The following is a 14967-nucleotide window of genomic DNA, read 5'->3' as shown; positions in this document are numbered from 1 at the left end:
TCTGCAGCCTTTCATTTTACTCTGCAGCTATCAGGGGAACTGGTTTGCTTTCTGATAAGAGATTAGATTAAACACCAACAGCTCCTTTCACCTAAAAATCTGTTGTACAGTTAAAAAGTTGTCACAGAGGTTGGCTGACATCTGGAAAACTTGTATATAGTAAGTACAAAGTGTGGTACAGGCATCTTCTGACTCAGGACTATTTTAGACCAGGAGCCACTGTTGAAATATCTGAATGCAATGTTTAATCTCTGTCCACAACGGCCTCTCTGCAGCATGTCTGCTATCTCCCACACAATTTGAAATTTATTTCATATTATCATCTTTGTTATTCTCACTGCAAGATTAATATCATGTGGTGTATTAATTAATTCATGTATTTTTTTAAGTGGCATCAAGTTTAATTTTTTTTTTTAAGTATTGTTTATTTTAGCTGTACTTCTTGCTTTCAGTTAGTTAAAAATGACACCTGGTATCTTTGTATGCAAACCAGTACTTTTTTTTTGCTAGAACATCCCTCAGTGAATTAAGCACATGGCATTCTATGAGGTGACATGGGCCCATATCAAACATGTTCTTTAGTAGGTGACTGCTCATTGTGTGCCAAGTTGAGTCTAATCAAAATTGAAGAATATTTATGCAAGTTAGACCATCTGAAATACTTCCTAGTGCCATGTTGTTTGTAGCAGGTTCTTGCAATTTTCTGTCGTGTGCTGAAGCTCACATATATTTTTGATAATGATCTTATGGGATTTTGATGTGCACAGCTCTTGTAAGTCCAGTTTATATTTTTAACATTATCTGTAGAAGTTTTGTCTAGTGAACAGATTTTTAAATTGATCTGATGCTTTTGGTTTATTTAAAAGAAAGCAGCTGATCCTGATAGCAAATTAGCTTGGTGAGCTGTTTCACATTAATAATGACCTTTCATCTAAGGATAGGGAATTTGAAGGATTATTTTAACTAAGGGAGTAAAAGGAAGAGGGGTGGTAAATCTCAGAAGAAGAGAGCATTTATCACTCTGTTTAAAAAGCACTAGTAGGACTTTGAATTAGGAATTTGTATTTCTTCATATTATTCATCTTACCAGTTCTTTTTTCTCTTGATTTTGAAATACTTAAAAAAGAGATGTAGAGACTTCTTCATGTGGTCTTTCTAAAACATATTGTTTTGTTAACATAGTTTCCTGCTTTGTTTTCTGTCTTCTCTCTTTTTTTTTTTTTTGAGGGGGGTATTGGTAGCCACCTGCTTTTCCTTTGATTAATATTTTTGAAATACCCTTAATAAAGAATTAAACCATCTATTTCGCATCCCTTTTATTGTATCAGTTTAATCTAATATTTCTGGATTTGCATGCTGCCGAGCATTTTTAATTCACTTCTGTGTAAATGAAGCAGCTAATCCTGAGAGAGACATAAAGTCACTCCAGTGAAGGGATTATGAATTCTGTGCTTTAGGTTGCTTCAACCCTGAGAGCTGGCATCTGCTCATGGGTGTTAATACTGTGCTGGTGAGAAAATGGTCCTGAGACAAGGCGTCTGTGAAACCTGAATCCCAAGGGTGGCTGTTTCTGGCAGAAGTTGAACTAAAGCAAGTGACTTTTCAGTGACTTGCTTAAGCCTGGTATGAGTTTAGGACTTGGTCAGGCTTTGCAATCTTATTTTTAGAAGTACCACTGAATAAGGCAGTTGAGTTTACAAGGGTTTTCATAACAGGCTCTCTAAGAAAACAAGTTGAAAGGCGTTTTGCTTGTTGCCTTTCCTGCTGGTATCTGCTTTTCACTTGTGGTTATCAAACTGTCACGTACATGAACATGCAGTGCAGCGTTTTCTGAGTCATTACCTGCGAGGGGCTGGTTCAGTGCCAGAAGTACAACTGCAAATGGCCCTGGTGACAGTCTGAGCTGATCATGATCAGTTGTTGCCTTCCTTGCCTTATTCCCTAGACCTGGCCTGACAGCCCATCAGCAGATAGCCAGTGCTGTTCCATCTCAGAAAGCAGTAGCTGAGCTGGAATGATGGAGATGACTGCAAACACTGTAAAGCAACTCCAGATAGAGGCATCAGCTGGGTAACCCTGAGCTCAGAGAGCTGTAAGTAGGATCATTTGGTGGTTCAGTGCACTAGGTGTGGTCTGGAGCAACTTGTGACTGTTTCTGTGGTAAAACAGTTTGTCACTTGGTTTTCATGTTAGCCCACTGGCCCCTGGAGGCAAATGTTAACATTGTACTGGTGCATTCCTGTTAAAAAGAAAAGTTAACTTGGACGCACTGGGCAGAGGGAAGAGCTGTATCCTGTTTTGTGAAGGTGGGTCTAGGATCTGGCTTGTCCAGCATGTGAAGATGAAAGCTGCTAAGGGTTTCACACTGTGATGCGTTCACAATGAGGTGTGTGTACGCACTCCAAGGAGGAAAAGGTAGCTGAGCCTTGTTGACAGAAGACTGAGAGGCTGTAAATAAATTCTGATTTGAAATGAGAAGGTGGCTCATGTTGTCTGTATCAGCTGGGCTCAGGACAAGAGCAGTGGGAGAGGTGCTACTGATGCAGCTGCAACTGAAATCTCACTGGTTTGTCCTCAGGAATAATTGTATTTAGTGCTGTAATGTGTAAAACAATCGTGAGGAATGTGGTACACACAGGATGTGTCTTCTGTTATGCCTTTCTTTGCCTTTCCTACGGAGAAGAAAGATAACTAGTAAAGAAACAGTGATAAAGTTCTATTAAGAAATGCTACTTATGACAAGGAGAAATTACTGGGAGCTGCTATTTATGCCTCCTTTCTTCTCATGATAATGTCATGAGGATCGCCAACGTGTGTCATTCTCTTCTTTATGGTACATTTTGACTCTCTCTAGTGGCTGCCTTGTTTCATTTTTCTGAAATGCCACATTGCTGGTAGGAAGAGAGCCATGTACATACAGCCTGTGCTCACAATCTGGAACTGGCACAGCAATGTTGTATTGCTAAGCAACAGTTGGCATCACGCTGTCTACTTTCCTGTTCTTCCTTTTCTCTTGAAAAATCCAGATCAGCATCTAGCGCATGTTTTAGGTAGTGAAAAGAATAATAGGTTTATATCTTACTTTGTGTGAAGTTTGTTGTTCATTCTTCAATAAAATATTAAATAGCAATTCAGAGAAATACAGCCAAGGTGTGCTTTGTTCATCCCTAGGAGGGCATATCATAGTGATCTTGGAGCCTTGCAATAGAATGTTTTTTGTGTGAAGTGAGGCCAGTTTTTTATTCAACCAGCAATGCCTGATCTCACAAATACAGCATGAAATAGCTAAATTATGTACAAATCTGTGTCTTTTTACTAGTGGACTGTAGGATCAGAATAGATCTTTATTCTCTTTAGTGTGTATATGCATTGCAGGATTTAACAGGAAAAGATGAAGATTTGTGCACTGCAGTGCAGTATTGATAGCCTTGGATTTTAAATGCCTTTTTCTGATTAAATGAAGATTTTCTTTGCTGCTTCTATAAAACTTAATTTTATACTTGTTTAGAATCCAGCACTTCAGAAAATAGAACTCAACACCCAATTGAAAATACTATTAGTTAAGCAATGGTGTGTAGCTACTTGTTGTGACTTTTGTTTAGTTTTTGATGTTACGAAGAGAAAATTGTTGCCAAGCTTGTCAGATAATTATCAGATTATGCACTGAAAACTCATCCTGTTTTTTTCACGATTTGGAAGATGTAGATGATTTTTGTTCTATATTAAAGGGTTTGTGGGTTTTGGATTTTTTTCAGTTGCAGTTTTATGGGAGAGCTAACATTTTTTGTTTTCTTGTTTTACTTTCACTGCTCTTGTGACTTCTCTGTTTTAGAACTACAGCGAAATCATACAGCATTCTTTCCAGTTTCAAGTTTTTATTATCTACATTCCCAACTGTTTGGTGATGTTGGGGCATTTATTTTGACCAGGTTCAGGAAAGAGATATTTTGTTGCTTGCGGTGGTGAAAGTTTTTGTCTGTTTAGCAAACATAATCTACATTTACTTCTTCCTTTGCTGTGCTCCCGTTTGTATAAGTGCCCATGCATAGACACTAATATAGCCTTCACTTAATGAGCAGTTGGGCTGTACATATTAAGACCCCTTCATCTTTTAAAATTCTTCTGGTTATTTATTCTACCATGTGTTAAATTCTTGTTTCCTTGTACCATGGATGGTCATAAAAGCAAGTGTAAACCAGCAAATGTTTTGCAAGGAACTGATTGTGTGAATTAATTGTGTGTTCACAAGCTCCCCTGGTGTGAAGTCCAAACCTGCACAGGCACCTTTTCTGATTGTAGGGATGAGCCAGAGGTGGAGTTTCTTTGTACAGTTTGGCAGTTGGCTTTTCAGTGAAGTTCAAGGCCTTGCTACCTGCAGGAGAGGATAAATGCCCCAGCGCCATCAACAATATCCTTGAGCAGTTGGTTTTGGTCTTTAGAACTTGTTAGATGGTAAAGGTTGGAGCTAAAGGGAGCTTCAGATGGGAAATTTTCAAGCTGCAAGTTTCTCAAGATTTTTGTTCCCTGACAGAAAGACATATCAACTGGAGACCATCAGCCTAGCAATATTCAGAAATACTTTTACATGCACTACTGTCCAGATTTTTGTAGACCTCCTCCAGACTTTTCCTTCAGTGTCACTCAAAAACTTGAGAATTCTGGGGTTTTTCCTATCACCTGTTAAAGGTTTTCTTGCTGTTGGAGGATGGTAAAGCTGTGGGGTTTTTTTCCCCTGCAGAGGAAATTGTTTTGCCAGGACCTGAGTTGTATGATGCATGCCCAGGTTCTGGTAATATGGTTGATGGCATTGAATGATAACGTCAGTAATTTTAAAAAGTCATTTTGGGACATCTGGAAAATGATAATGTGTTTTGATGATACAAAGATCAGGATAGAAGGACTTTTACAACAGGACAATAAGCTTTGCTTGCTTATCATATTATGCAGAACTTCAGAATTAGATGTTATATGCACAAGCTACTTCTGCATGGTTGACTTCAGCGTTGGAAATCTGTGATTCTCCTGTATTGGGATGATAGCTCCCATTTCACCATTTGAAATTTTGAAGTGTAGGGTGAGAGATAACAGAAGAATCAGAAGTCACACCTTGTTCTGTGTGTTTGTGTGATTCTCACAGCATGTTAACACCTGTTTTCTACCCGTAGGAAATCTGTCCAGTCTAAGTCGTCTTGGCCTGAGGTACAATAGGCTGTCAGCAATTCCCAAGTCTTTAGCAAAATGCAGTGAACTTGATGAGCTGAACTTGGAGAACAACAACATTTCTACTTTACCAGAGGTGAGGAGTAGAGGGAGTGGACTGGGGAGGGGATGCTGCTGGAGAGCATCCATGTTTTGTAAAGGGAGTGGAACAAGGGAAATTCTTTCATCTTGCCTCTTAACTCTGAGGAATGCCCTTTGTTTTAACCTAAAAGTAATGTGAATGATGGCAGTTGTGTAAATATTAGGTATATTTAATCTGTATAGAAAGACTAATGTCATACAACTGGAGTTTAAACTGGGAGCAGCACATGTGGTTGTATTTGCTGTGCTGTATCTTTAGAAAACCTTAAGTAATGAGTTCAGATTCCCACCCTTCAAGCCAGGTAAGTGTTTCTCAGTGGTTCTGCTTTGTGAAGCATTACTGCCTGGAAGTAATTGTTCAGATGACAGAAGAAAAATCTGATGTGATTGCTTCTTATTTTGGATATTTATTCAATTTCTTTAGAACCTTTTAAGATGAAGACTTCATGACACAACATAAAGTTTATAGTCTCTTCTGTTTTAATGATGGTCAAACTGCTTTCCTAAGCTGTCATCCCCACAACCCCAAGTTGTCTAGATTACTAGTATAAAATGAGGTTAAAGGTTATCTAAATATGTATGCAGCAAACTATAAATAGAAGAAAACAAAATGCATTAGGAATTAGGCAAAGTATTTACAGTAACAAAGGCCAGTAAGTAACTAATTTTCCTCAGATAAATTTCTGAGCTCATCAATGATAGACCGAAACAGAGAATTCAGTAAACGTTTGTGCAAGACTATAATTTGGGAAAATGCTAGAGTGAAAGCCACCAGGCTGCTTTTAGGATGAGAGCTAAGCTTGCCCACCCCACCCAGCCGTGTTACAAAAGCAGCTGCAGTGTAATTACAAAAAGCTAATGTGAGGGATGATTACTTGCTTTAAAACACTTTCAGTCACAATGCAAACCTCTTTGTAGCTGTGCTGCCTTCTTCAGGTATATTTGCCCACAATATGTTAACACTTAAGTTTGCAGAAGTGTATAGTTTATACTGTAATCTGTTTAAAATAAAACATGTTATGCTATGAGACAAAGAACTGTATTTGTAGAAGAAATTTGTGAATTTCAAAACATAGCTGAAGCTGCTGACACAATGCCTAATAAATATTTTATCTTAAAAGGATGGGCTGAAAGAAGGCAACCCTGCCACAGTTCTCATAGATGTAAGAGCATTGTTCTCTTTGTACTGCCAAAGCTCTCTTGCTTCCCTTCAAATGCATTTAATTACTCTAGGCTATTACAGTGAATTAGCTAACATATTTTAGATATTTTTTTTGTATACAAGCAGCCTTTAAAACCAGCTTTTTGAAATGCCAAGATCCATCTGAAACAATAAACTGTCTTAGAGCTCAGGGACTGCCTAACCCTAGGACTAATATCTGTTATTTAAAGTATAGGTAGAAACAATATTTCCTAACCAAGGACTATACTAATTAATGATTGGGTTAGATTGATACTGATTTGAAGATCCATTATTTTATCTGTAGTGGGGAAAATGCTTCACTGATATTTGCTGACATGCCCCCACTGTCTAAATTTTTAGCCAGGGCACATTGGTAAGTCCCCTTTAGATCCTATTTTATTTACAATAATGTTAATAAACTATTTATAAAATCAGCCAAAGCTTTGCTGGTGAAACAGCAAAGCCATGTTCTTAAAGCATTTGCCATGAATATGGAGCTCAAATTGCAATCCAGAAATACTGACATTAGGAATATGGTTGGAATCATTATCTTGTTACTGCTCATTCCTGATTGCAGATGTTGTATTATTTATGGTATGTAATGCCATGCATAAATCTCCAATTTCTGTAATACTTAAGCAAATAGGGCTGGATTCAAGTTGGTGTAGTAATAAGCAAAGGTGACACTTCAGCAGTAATTTAGATCTCATTATCCATCTCCACAGTTCCAGCAATGTGCTTGGCACGTAGCTAACAGATGAACTGAGATATGGGCTGCTGGGATTTTGGAATCTAATTAGATTGTCAAAAGAAATGAAACTCTGGATTCAATGGACAGCCCTTGCTATCCAGTTTACCTACAGGCTTCTTGCTTTTTATTTTTAAGGGAAAAAAATAGAGCAGTAACTACTTAGGAATATTTTAGAAAAAGGAAAAAAACAATGGAATTTTCCAACCCATCAGATTCGTTTTCTCTGTCTGATTATCTGAAACTATTATGGTATAATTACAAGACACTGAAGTTGTGATCACAGTATGGTTTTTTATGAAGTTACCAAAGATTTGTACTGGAATTATCAAATGCCTCTTTTGGGAGCCATTGTGTGGGGTTGATATTTCTTTGGGCCCCATTTTTATGTGGGTGAGTTGCTGGAGCCAAAAAAGCTGCTGAGGATGGGATGGACATGCTGCCCCTGTGCTCCTGGAGCACATGTCACTAGAAAAATTGCTTTCAGAGGAGAAAAGAGTTACCAAACCCCCCAAACCTGTGCTTTTAAATGTGGTATGTTTGCTTTTTTTGTAGTCAGCATGCTGGGAGCAAGGGGGAAATAAGGTAGTGGCTGGTGACTGTGAGCAGAGGTTGTTGCTGGTGGAAGTTTTATCAAATTTAACACTGGTTTGTGTGTTGCAACACTTCTTCAGGGGATGGACTGGAGGGGGGGAAAACATTTCTAATTAGACCCATAAGGGAAAAGAGATGCATTCAAATAAATCTGTCCTAAGTTCTTGGGTGGTTTTCTTCTTTCTACAGGGTCTTTTATCCAGCCTTGTCAAACTGACTAGTTTAACATTGGCCAGGAACTGCTTCCAGTCCTATCCTGTGGGTGGCCCGTCCCAGTTCTCCACAATCTACTCTCTCAATATGGAGCACAACCGCATCAATAAAATCCCCTTTGGAATTTTCTCCAGAGCTAAAGTATTAAGTAAGCTGAACATGAAGGTGAGGCACAGAAACATGCTACTGTGTAAAATCAATGAGGAGCACTGTTTGCTGCTCCATGAAGTCTGGCAGACTTAATAATGTAAGGAATTAATTTATCATGCTGAAGTGGATGCTGCTGCTATCACATATATAAATAATTCTGTATTAGTGTAAAATTGTGCTATCAAGATGTTACTCATATTCTTTGTTTTGTTAGTTAAGATTTTGTCACATTTGCTTGAGTTTAAACAATGAAAATAAGAAAGCTGACTGCAAAGTTTGTGAATATCCACATGGGACACAAGCATGTAGATTAGCTTATTTCTCCCTCAGACATTCTTACAGTTTACATTTTAAACAGAACTATGTAAAATATTTTTTTTAATATAGTCTTTCAAAACCTGAGTCTAGAGACTTTTGGCTGTAGTTGAAGAGCGCAGCAAAAGAATTTTTAAGTGTGCTAATGCAGTTAAAGTAGGGAAAAAAGATGATATTTTTCTATTAATAGATTTATTTCAAGAAATGCTTGAGCAGTAGCTAAGCTCAGCTACTGTTTTAGAATTCAGTTTGAGACAAATGAATCCTCAATTTGCATTGTCCAGTTTTTTCACATACCCATTTGTAACTTTGCCAGTTTACCACAACTTTGTGTGACCATTTTTTAAAAGATTTTGTGGTGTCTGGTCTAAATCAAATATTTAAAAAATATTTTGAGCAGTAACATGTTCAGAGTAATTTCAGATGCTTTTACTCTGAGACATTAAAGTATATGGGGTTTTTTTGGTTCCTTTCTTTTGGTTGTGGGTTTGTTGGCCTCTTTCCCCTCAGCAGGGTTTGGGTTGTGGGTTCTGGTGGGATTTTTTTAGTGATGGTGTTTATTCTCTTGATTGGTTTGTTTGGATTTTTTTTAAACTCCATATATTTTTAGGATTCAAACATTTGCTGATAGTGCCTTTGTAAGTTACAGTGAACTTTCTCTTCTCTTTTTGAACCCACCATCAATTGTATTCAGCAGGAATAGGACAAACAATGTTTTAACCATAGTGTGAGATCTTGAGAATTTTGTGCTTCTTGTTTTTCCACTTCAGTTCATATTAGTAACAGAGTCAATTCTGTAACTCTAGGTTGATACCACTAATATTTGGTGGAATTTGAAAAAAAATTGGCCAATTACCAACATTTTGTTCTTCTGATTTCATTATCAACTATGTTGTTATGAAGTATTTCTGTTAGCAGTTGGTTTAATCTGTCAGATGCCTTCCCAGCCTCTGGCAAGGGCAGACCCTAAATGTTTGATATGTTAAATCACAGGACAATCAGCTGACATCTCTCCCCTTGGACTTCGGGACTTGGACAAGTATGGTAGAACTGAACTTAGCGACGAACCAGCTCACAAAAATCCCTGAGGATGTCTCTGGGCTTGTTTCTCTTGAGGTGAGAAGAGTATAAGTTAACAGCTAAGTCAGTACTTGCAACATAGGGATTCTCTACTTCAGGTTTAAGTAATATTACTTTTGGGTCAAATAAAGCTACATAAATTTGTATATCTGTGCTGTTTAATCCCCTGTTGCATCTGTTTGTGGCTGTTGTCAATGGCTTTTGAATGTTCTTTAGGCTCTTGATGAGTGTGCACAGACCACTACCTACAGCTATATTTTTAGCCAGGTAGAAAGAAAATTTTTCTCAACAGGAATCGTGTTGTAAATGCAGTGTTGCTGAACTTGGTTCAATTCCTGGAGACCAGCATGGAAGCAGCAGGGATCAGAAAAACATAATGAAATGTTTGACAGCCAGGGGTGGTTTGAGTGTAGCTCTGTGAACCTCGTAGGCAGCCAGGTGGGAATTGTCAGCCTTTGAGGGGCAAGAACTCGTAGGTTAAAAGCATAAACTAAACCTGCTCTGTCCCCTCATCCTGTTTCTCAGGGTGCCATCAGCAGAGACAAATTATTGCCTTGGAGGGACAGAAAGACAGAGGTACTTGTTTGGGCGGTTGAGGGGACTTTTTAGGCTCTGTGAGTTGCTGGGAAAAATTTGTTAAAGAACTATAACAAATGGCATATTTGAAATTGCAAATTTCTAATGTGACTTCTTCTGTGAATATTTAATTATTCCTGTAGTGTGAGGCTAAATTTATGACAGAGTAATAGTTACTTAATAGCCCAGTTCCCTTTTAAGTGAAGGCTGTGGTTGATGTGATTGGGAAATTAGTAACCTCTAACAACTGGGTTTGCTGGTGGTCTGTCAGCTGCTGAAGCTGGAGAGCTGCTTGGTTTGCTGACCTGTTACCACTGTGTTTCTCTGTAATTAAAAAATCAAACACAAAGAGCTGTTGGGGCGGTGTTTACACAGAAGTGAAGGTTCCCACAGCACTGCTAAGTCAGCTGCATTGCACGTAGGTAATATTGTCTGTTCCTGCCTTTGTTTCTTGATATGCAATTAAAATATTCCTGTTCTCGCTGCTCCGTGCATGTTCAGTGCATAAAGGATGGTCACTGAAATGCTGCTTGTGCTAATCCTCAGGCATTGGCTTTCTTTCACTTTGATTTTCACTTTGATTGTCACCATGCCTTTGTTTTGTTCCTGCCTGTGGTGTTTTCATGTTCCATGAAACCAGTGAGAGTTGAGATTATTGGTAGAAGAGAGGAACTCTCAGCCTTGGCTGGTTCTGTGTGGCTGGCACGAGGGTCCACACTGGCTGCTCTTTCACATCCTCATGTCTCAATGTGCCTCCTTAAAGAGCTAGATAACAGCATTGTTTAATCAGTAATTAATTACCTGACTACTCACAGTGCTGTTATGAGGCTTGATTACTTCCAAGAACTGCAGGGTTTCTCTGGAGGAAAAATGGTGTATTAGTGTAACCCCTGTTAACTTGCCTGTGAAATAATGAATAACTGTTAACTCTGTTAACTCTGCTAACCCTGCAAATAAGGATACACTTCTTGAACCTGGGGTATTTAAAATTCAGCTCAGAAATGAAGAGAAAAACAAGAGGACATCACTGTAGTAAGCGTGGGTGTGTGATGGCAGCCCATTTTGGAAAGCCAGTGCTCTGCTTAGGTGCTCCCATCTGTGTGTTTATTTGCTGCTGCTCCTAGCCAAAGGGACATAGGGAGAAGAGGAAGTACTAAGCTTTTTAAGGAGGATTTGGCAAGCACAGCAAATAATGTAAAACATGTTTATGAGATAGCTATAAGGAAGCATAACAAAATGGTAGGCAAATTCAGGAAGCAATTGTTTTTCTTTGGTCATTTGAAGAAATAAGGTTTCTATTGTATTTGCTTTACATTTATTATTATGTATAATAATATTTGAAAGAAGTATATCCTAAATGTATGTATTTGTATCATTAAAGAAAAAAATTATGTTAAATCAATGACTTGTTTTATTTTTTTTAAATGTTCAACTACTTCCTTTATGTAAATGTAGGCTAATATTGGACTTCATTACTTGAAAATATTAAAAAAATGAGTATTTTAATCTGTTATTTACTTACCTTGTTGCTGAAATTCTGTGTTTGGTGTTTCTTTTTTGAGGTTCTTATCTTGTCAAACAATCTCCTAAAGAAACTTCCCCATGGAATTGGAAATCTGCGGAAACTCCGAGAGTTAGATCTAGAGGAAAACAAACTGGAATCCTTGCCAAATGAAATAGCTTACCTCAAGGATCTGCAGGTGAAACAATAATTGGTCAAGATAAGCATCTTATGCCCTTTATTTACACCATGCTGATTTAATTGCAGCTTTTTGGATGAGTGGAAACTATTTGAGACTGGACACAGAATCAGAAGTTGAGTCTTGTGCAACTTCACGCACAATTATTTCCCATTAACTGTTCCCCAGCTTTATTAGTGAATACTGAACAAAAAATTTATGAAGGTTTTAACTGTTGTACCATGAGCATGATACCACCTCAGGAATTATTTCAGTCGTGCTCATGAAATCTTCTACGTTTAGGCATTTGTTTTATTAGGCATCTTTTTATTTTTACATTCAGTGATGCTTGAGAGAGATTTGAAATGTTGATGAGTGATTGAAATTTTTCTTGCTCAAATTCAGGAGAGTAGAACCCATTCATTTGTCAGCCACATATATTGTAATTTGCTGTCATTCCAAGCAAAAATCATTAATTCAATTTGTAAAAATGTGTTTTTCCCTTAGAAATTGGTTCTGACTAACAATCAGCTGACCACCCTTCCCAGAGGAATTGGTCACCTTACCAATCTGACGCACCTTGGGCTCGGAGAGAACCTTCTCACACACCTTCCTGAGGAAATTGGTAAGATCCTCTTGTCTGGTTTGATGCAGTGTATCTGGCCAAAGGACATATCATAGCCAGCTATTTTGCCCAGCACTAAAAGCCACAAAATTAATTTGAAACTTCTAGATATGTGCAGCCTGATGTGAAGGATGTGCCTCAGGAACAGCATTAGAGTGATGTGCAGATGAAGAAGGCATGGTTTGTCTCTTGCATCATCTTTGGTGAGGAGCCATTACAGCTGCTCATCTTATATGTGCCTCAATGTGAGAAAAACCTAAAATAATCTAAACCCAGAGCTTTGTAATTTATAAGCTAGTGGAGAGAGTTTGCTGTGGAAACAAAGTGTGGAATTAAAATCAGTAGGAACATGTTAAATACCATTGAAGGAGTACAGTTTGGTTATTAAAGCTGGATATCTTCACAGGTGAGAGAATAGTTACTTATTGTCAGGCGTGGCTGTTTCATGTATCATGCTATCAACTGTTTTCTTCTATAGCTTCTCCTTTTGGTTGGTTTACTATGCCATGAGTCCTGCCCACTGCTTTCTCTTGTGAAAGATTAAATAGTCTCTTGGGTTATAGGAGATGTTTATGGTATATAAGATTGGAAAGTGGGGAGTATTTTGGGGAGGACTTCTATGATTTTGAAAGGAGAAATGGAAGTCTTAAAAAGAAATTACTCTGTTTTCCAGCTTCTGGTTAATCTGTATTGCAGTATGTGTAGAGGCAAACTGTAAAATTTTAATTCAGGAAAAAAATTTCACACTTGTTAGTTTCATTTAATAAATTCATAAGTTAATATTTCTGTGCAGAGAAGTCACACTCTTCTGGTTTTTTACTGTGACACATGAGAGTTATGGTTTCAGGTCTTTAATATATGGTTTCTAATTACATAAAAGGAATGACATAAATATTTTTAAAGAGAGACTAGATCCTCTATGGCATAAGTATTTCCTAGGTTCTTTTGACTAGATAGCTGTTCCATGTTGCCTGCACTTGCATAGCTCATGCATGGCTATGGTGAATTCCCTTTCAGTCCTCTTATTCTCTGTATTTGCAGTTCATTTATTATCTAAAGGAGATGCCTCAATGTATATTTTTACAGGGAAATTAAAGCAAGTTGGTGCTTGCTTAGGTACTGGTGAACAGAACTTTCTGTGCTTGAGAACAGGAGTCTCACTGACTCAAGGTTCTGTGTAGGGAAGAGTCTTCAAGTGGACTCAGAGCCTCTGTATAAAAGTTAAAAACTGCATGAATCAAAAAGATACAACTACTACTTACTATTTTATTTTAACCAGGTACACTGGAGAATCTGGAAGAACTGTATTTGAATGACAACCCCAATCTGCACAGCCTTCCCTTTGAGCTGGCTCTTTGCAGCAAACTGTCAATAATGAGTATTGAGAACTGCCCACTCAGCCACCTTCCACCTCAGATTGTTGCAGGAGGACCCTCCTTCATCATCCAGTTCCTAAAAATGCAGGGACCATATCGTGCCATGGTCTGATGCTCATCGACTTGTCCAATACACTGTACAAAATACAAACTGCATTAATGTTGTAATTGTCTGTATATGTATATATAATATAATATATGTGGTTTATATTATATTATATATATATAAATATATAAATAATATAAAAAGGCAAATTTAAGACTGCATTATGTGTTTCTGCTAATAGAGGAATCATAGCCATTTAGATTTTTTTTTTTTTAATTCTGTAAAAATGCTTGTCTAAGTTTTCTTTGCTGAACTTGATGGAAGTTGTCTGAATAATCTGAAAATGCCAGTTCATTTAAAGCAATTGCCAATGAACTCAAAGTTTAAATTTAAGCGACAAAACCAGTTTTGCTTAGATTTACTTTCAGTTAAGAGAAATGTATAACCTTTATATAATGAACTTTTCTGTTTTGCTCTCCCCCACCCTCCCTTTTTTTTTGTGTCAAAACCTGAAAGGGTCATGTCCCCTGAGGTTGGTATTTTCTTTTAACTTATTTTGAGATTTGAAGCAAATGGTGTTTTTATATTGTTTACAGTCAGAGTAAATCACTGGATTTTGTTTTATTCTGATTTGCTCTGTTTTAATCAATCATATCTAGAGTTTATATGCCTCTGCTGATGAATTTTTATCAACCAGTTTGTATACTAAAAACATACTCATCAGAACAACTGGCAGGTGAAAAGGATGCAGTCAAAACAAAAAGAAAAGAAAAAAAAAAAGCTTGAATTCCTTTAAATCTTGCTTCCCTGAGTTATCAGTTGCAGGCATAACATATCTGAACTGAGCCTTTTGCAGTTGGTCTTTTCTAGCACAAGTAAACCTTTTCAGATTGGTAAAAATGTGGAGTATCCTCAGTGAAGAGCGGTTTTCATTGTGTGAAGTAACAAGTCCATGAGGTCTAACAGTACAGTTAAGTGACAAGGAAATAATATATATGTACATTTTTATTACAATGTTGAGTCATAAACTACAACAGGCAATTTTAAGGATTCCTTATAGACCTTGTACAATAAATGAATG

The 14967-nt window shown here is 37.5% G+C and overlaps 1 protein-coding gene across 4 annotated transcripts in view; it reads left to right on the top strand.

Annotated features, from left to right (window-relative positions):
- Positions 1–14516, top strand: part of SHOC2 (SHOC2 leucine rich repeat scaffold protein) — a 59415-nt gene extending 44899 nt beyond the window's left edge. For all 4 annotated transcript variants that reach the window (XM_064716877.1, XM_064716878.1, XM_064716880.1 and 1 more), the window contains 6 exons: positions 5166–5296; positions 8016–8204; positions 9498–9620; positions 11723–11860; positions 12347–12464; positions 13744–14516. In XM_064716877.1, coding sequence (XP_064572947.1) covers positions 5166–5296; positions 8016–8204; positions 9498–9620; positions 11723–11860; positions 12347–12464; positions 13744–13952 — 908 coding nt within the window. In that variant the 3' untranslated portion in view covers positions 13953–14516. The remainder of the gene's footprint in view (positions 1–5165; positions 5297–8015; positions 8205–9497; positions 9621–11722; positions 11861–12346; positions 12465–13743) is intronic.
- The last annotated feature ends 451 nt before the right edge of the window (positions 14517–14967 follow it).

The sequence above is a fragment of the Zonotrichia leucophrys genome, chromosome 6 (genome assembly GCF_028769735.1).
Source record: "Zonotrichia leucophrys gambelii isolate GWCS_2022_RI chromosome 6, RI_Zleu_2.0, whole genome shotgun sequence".
NCBI lineage: Eukaryota > Metazoa > Chordata > Aves > Passeriformes > Passerellidae > Zonotrichia > Zonotrichia leucophrys.
The sequence above is the reverse complement of the archived record's forward strand: the minus strand, read 5'-3'. Positions and strand labels throughout refer to the sequence as shown.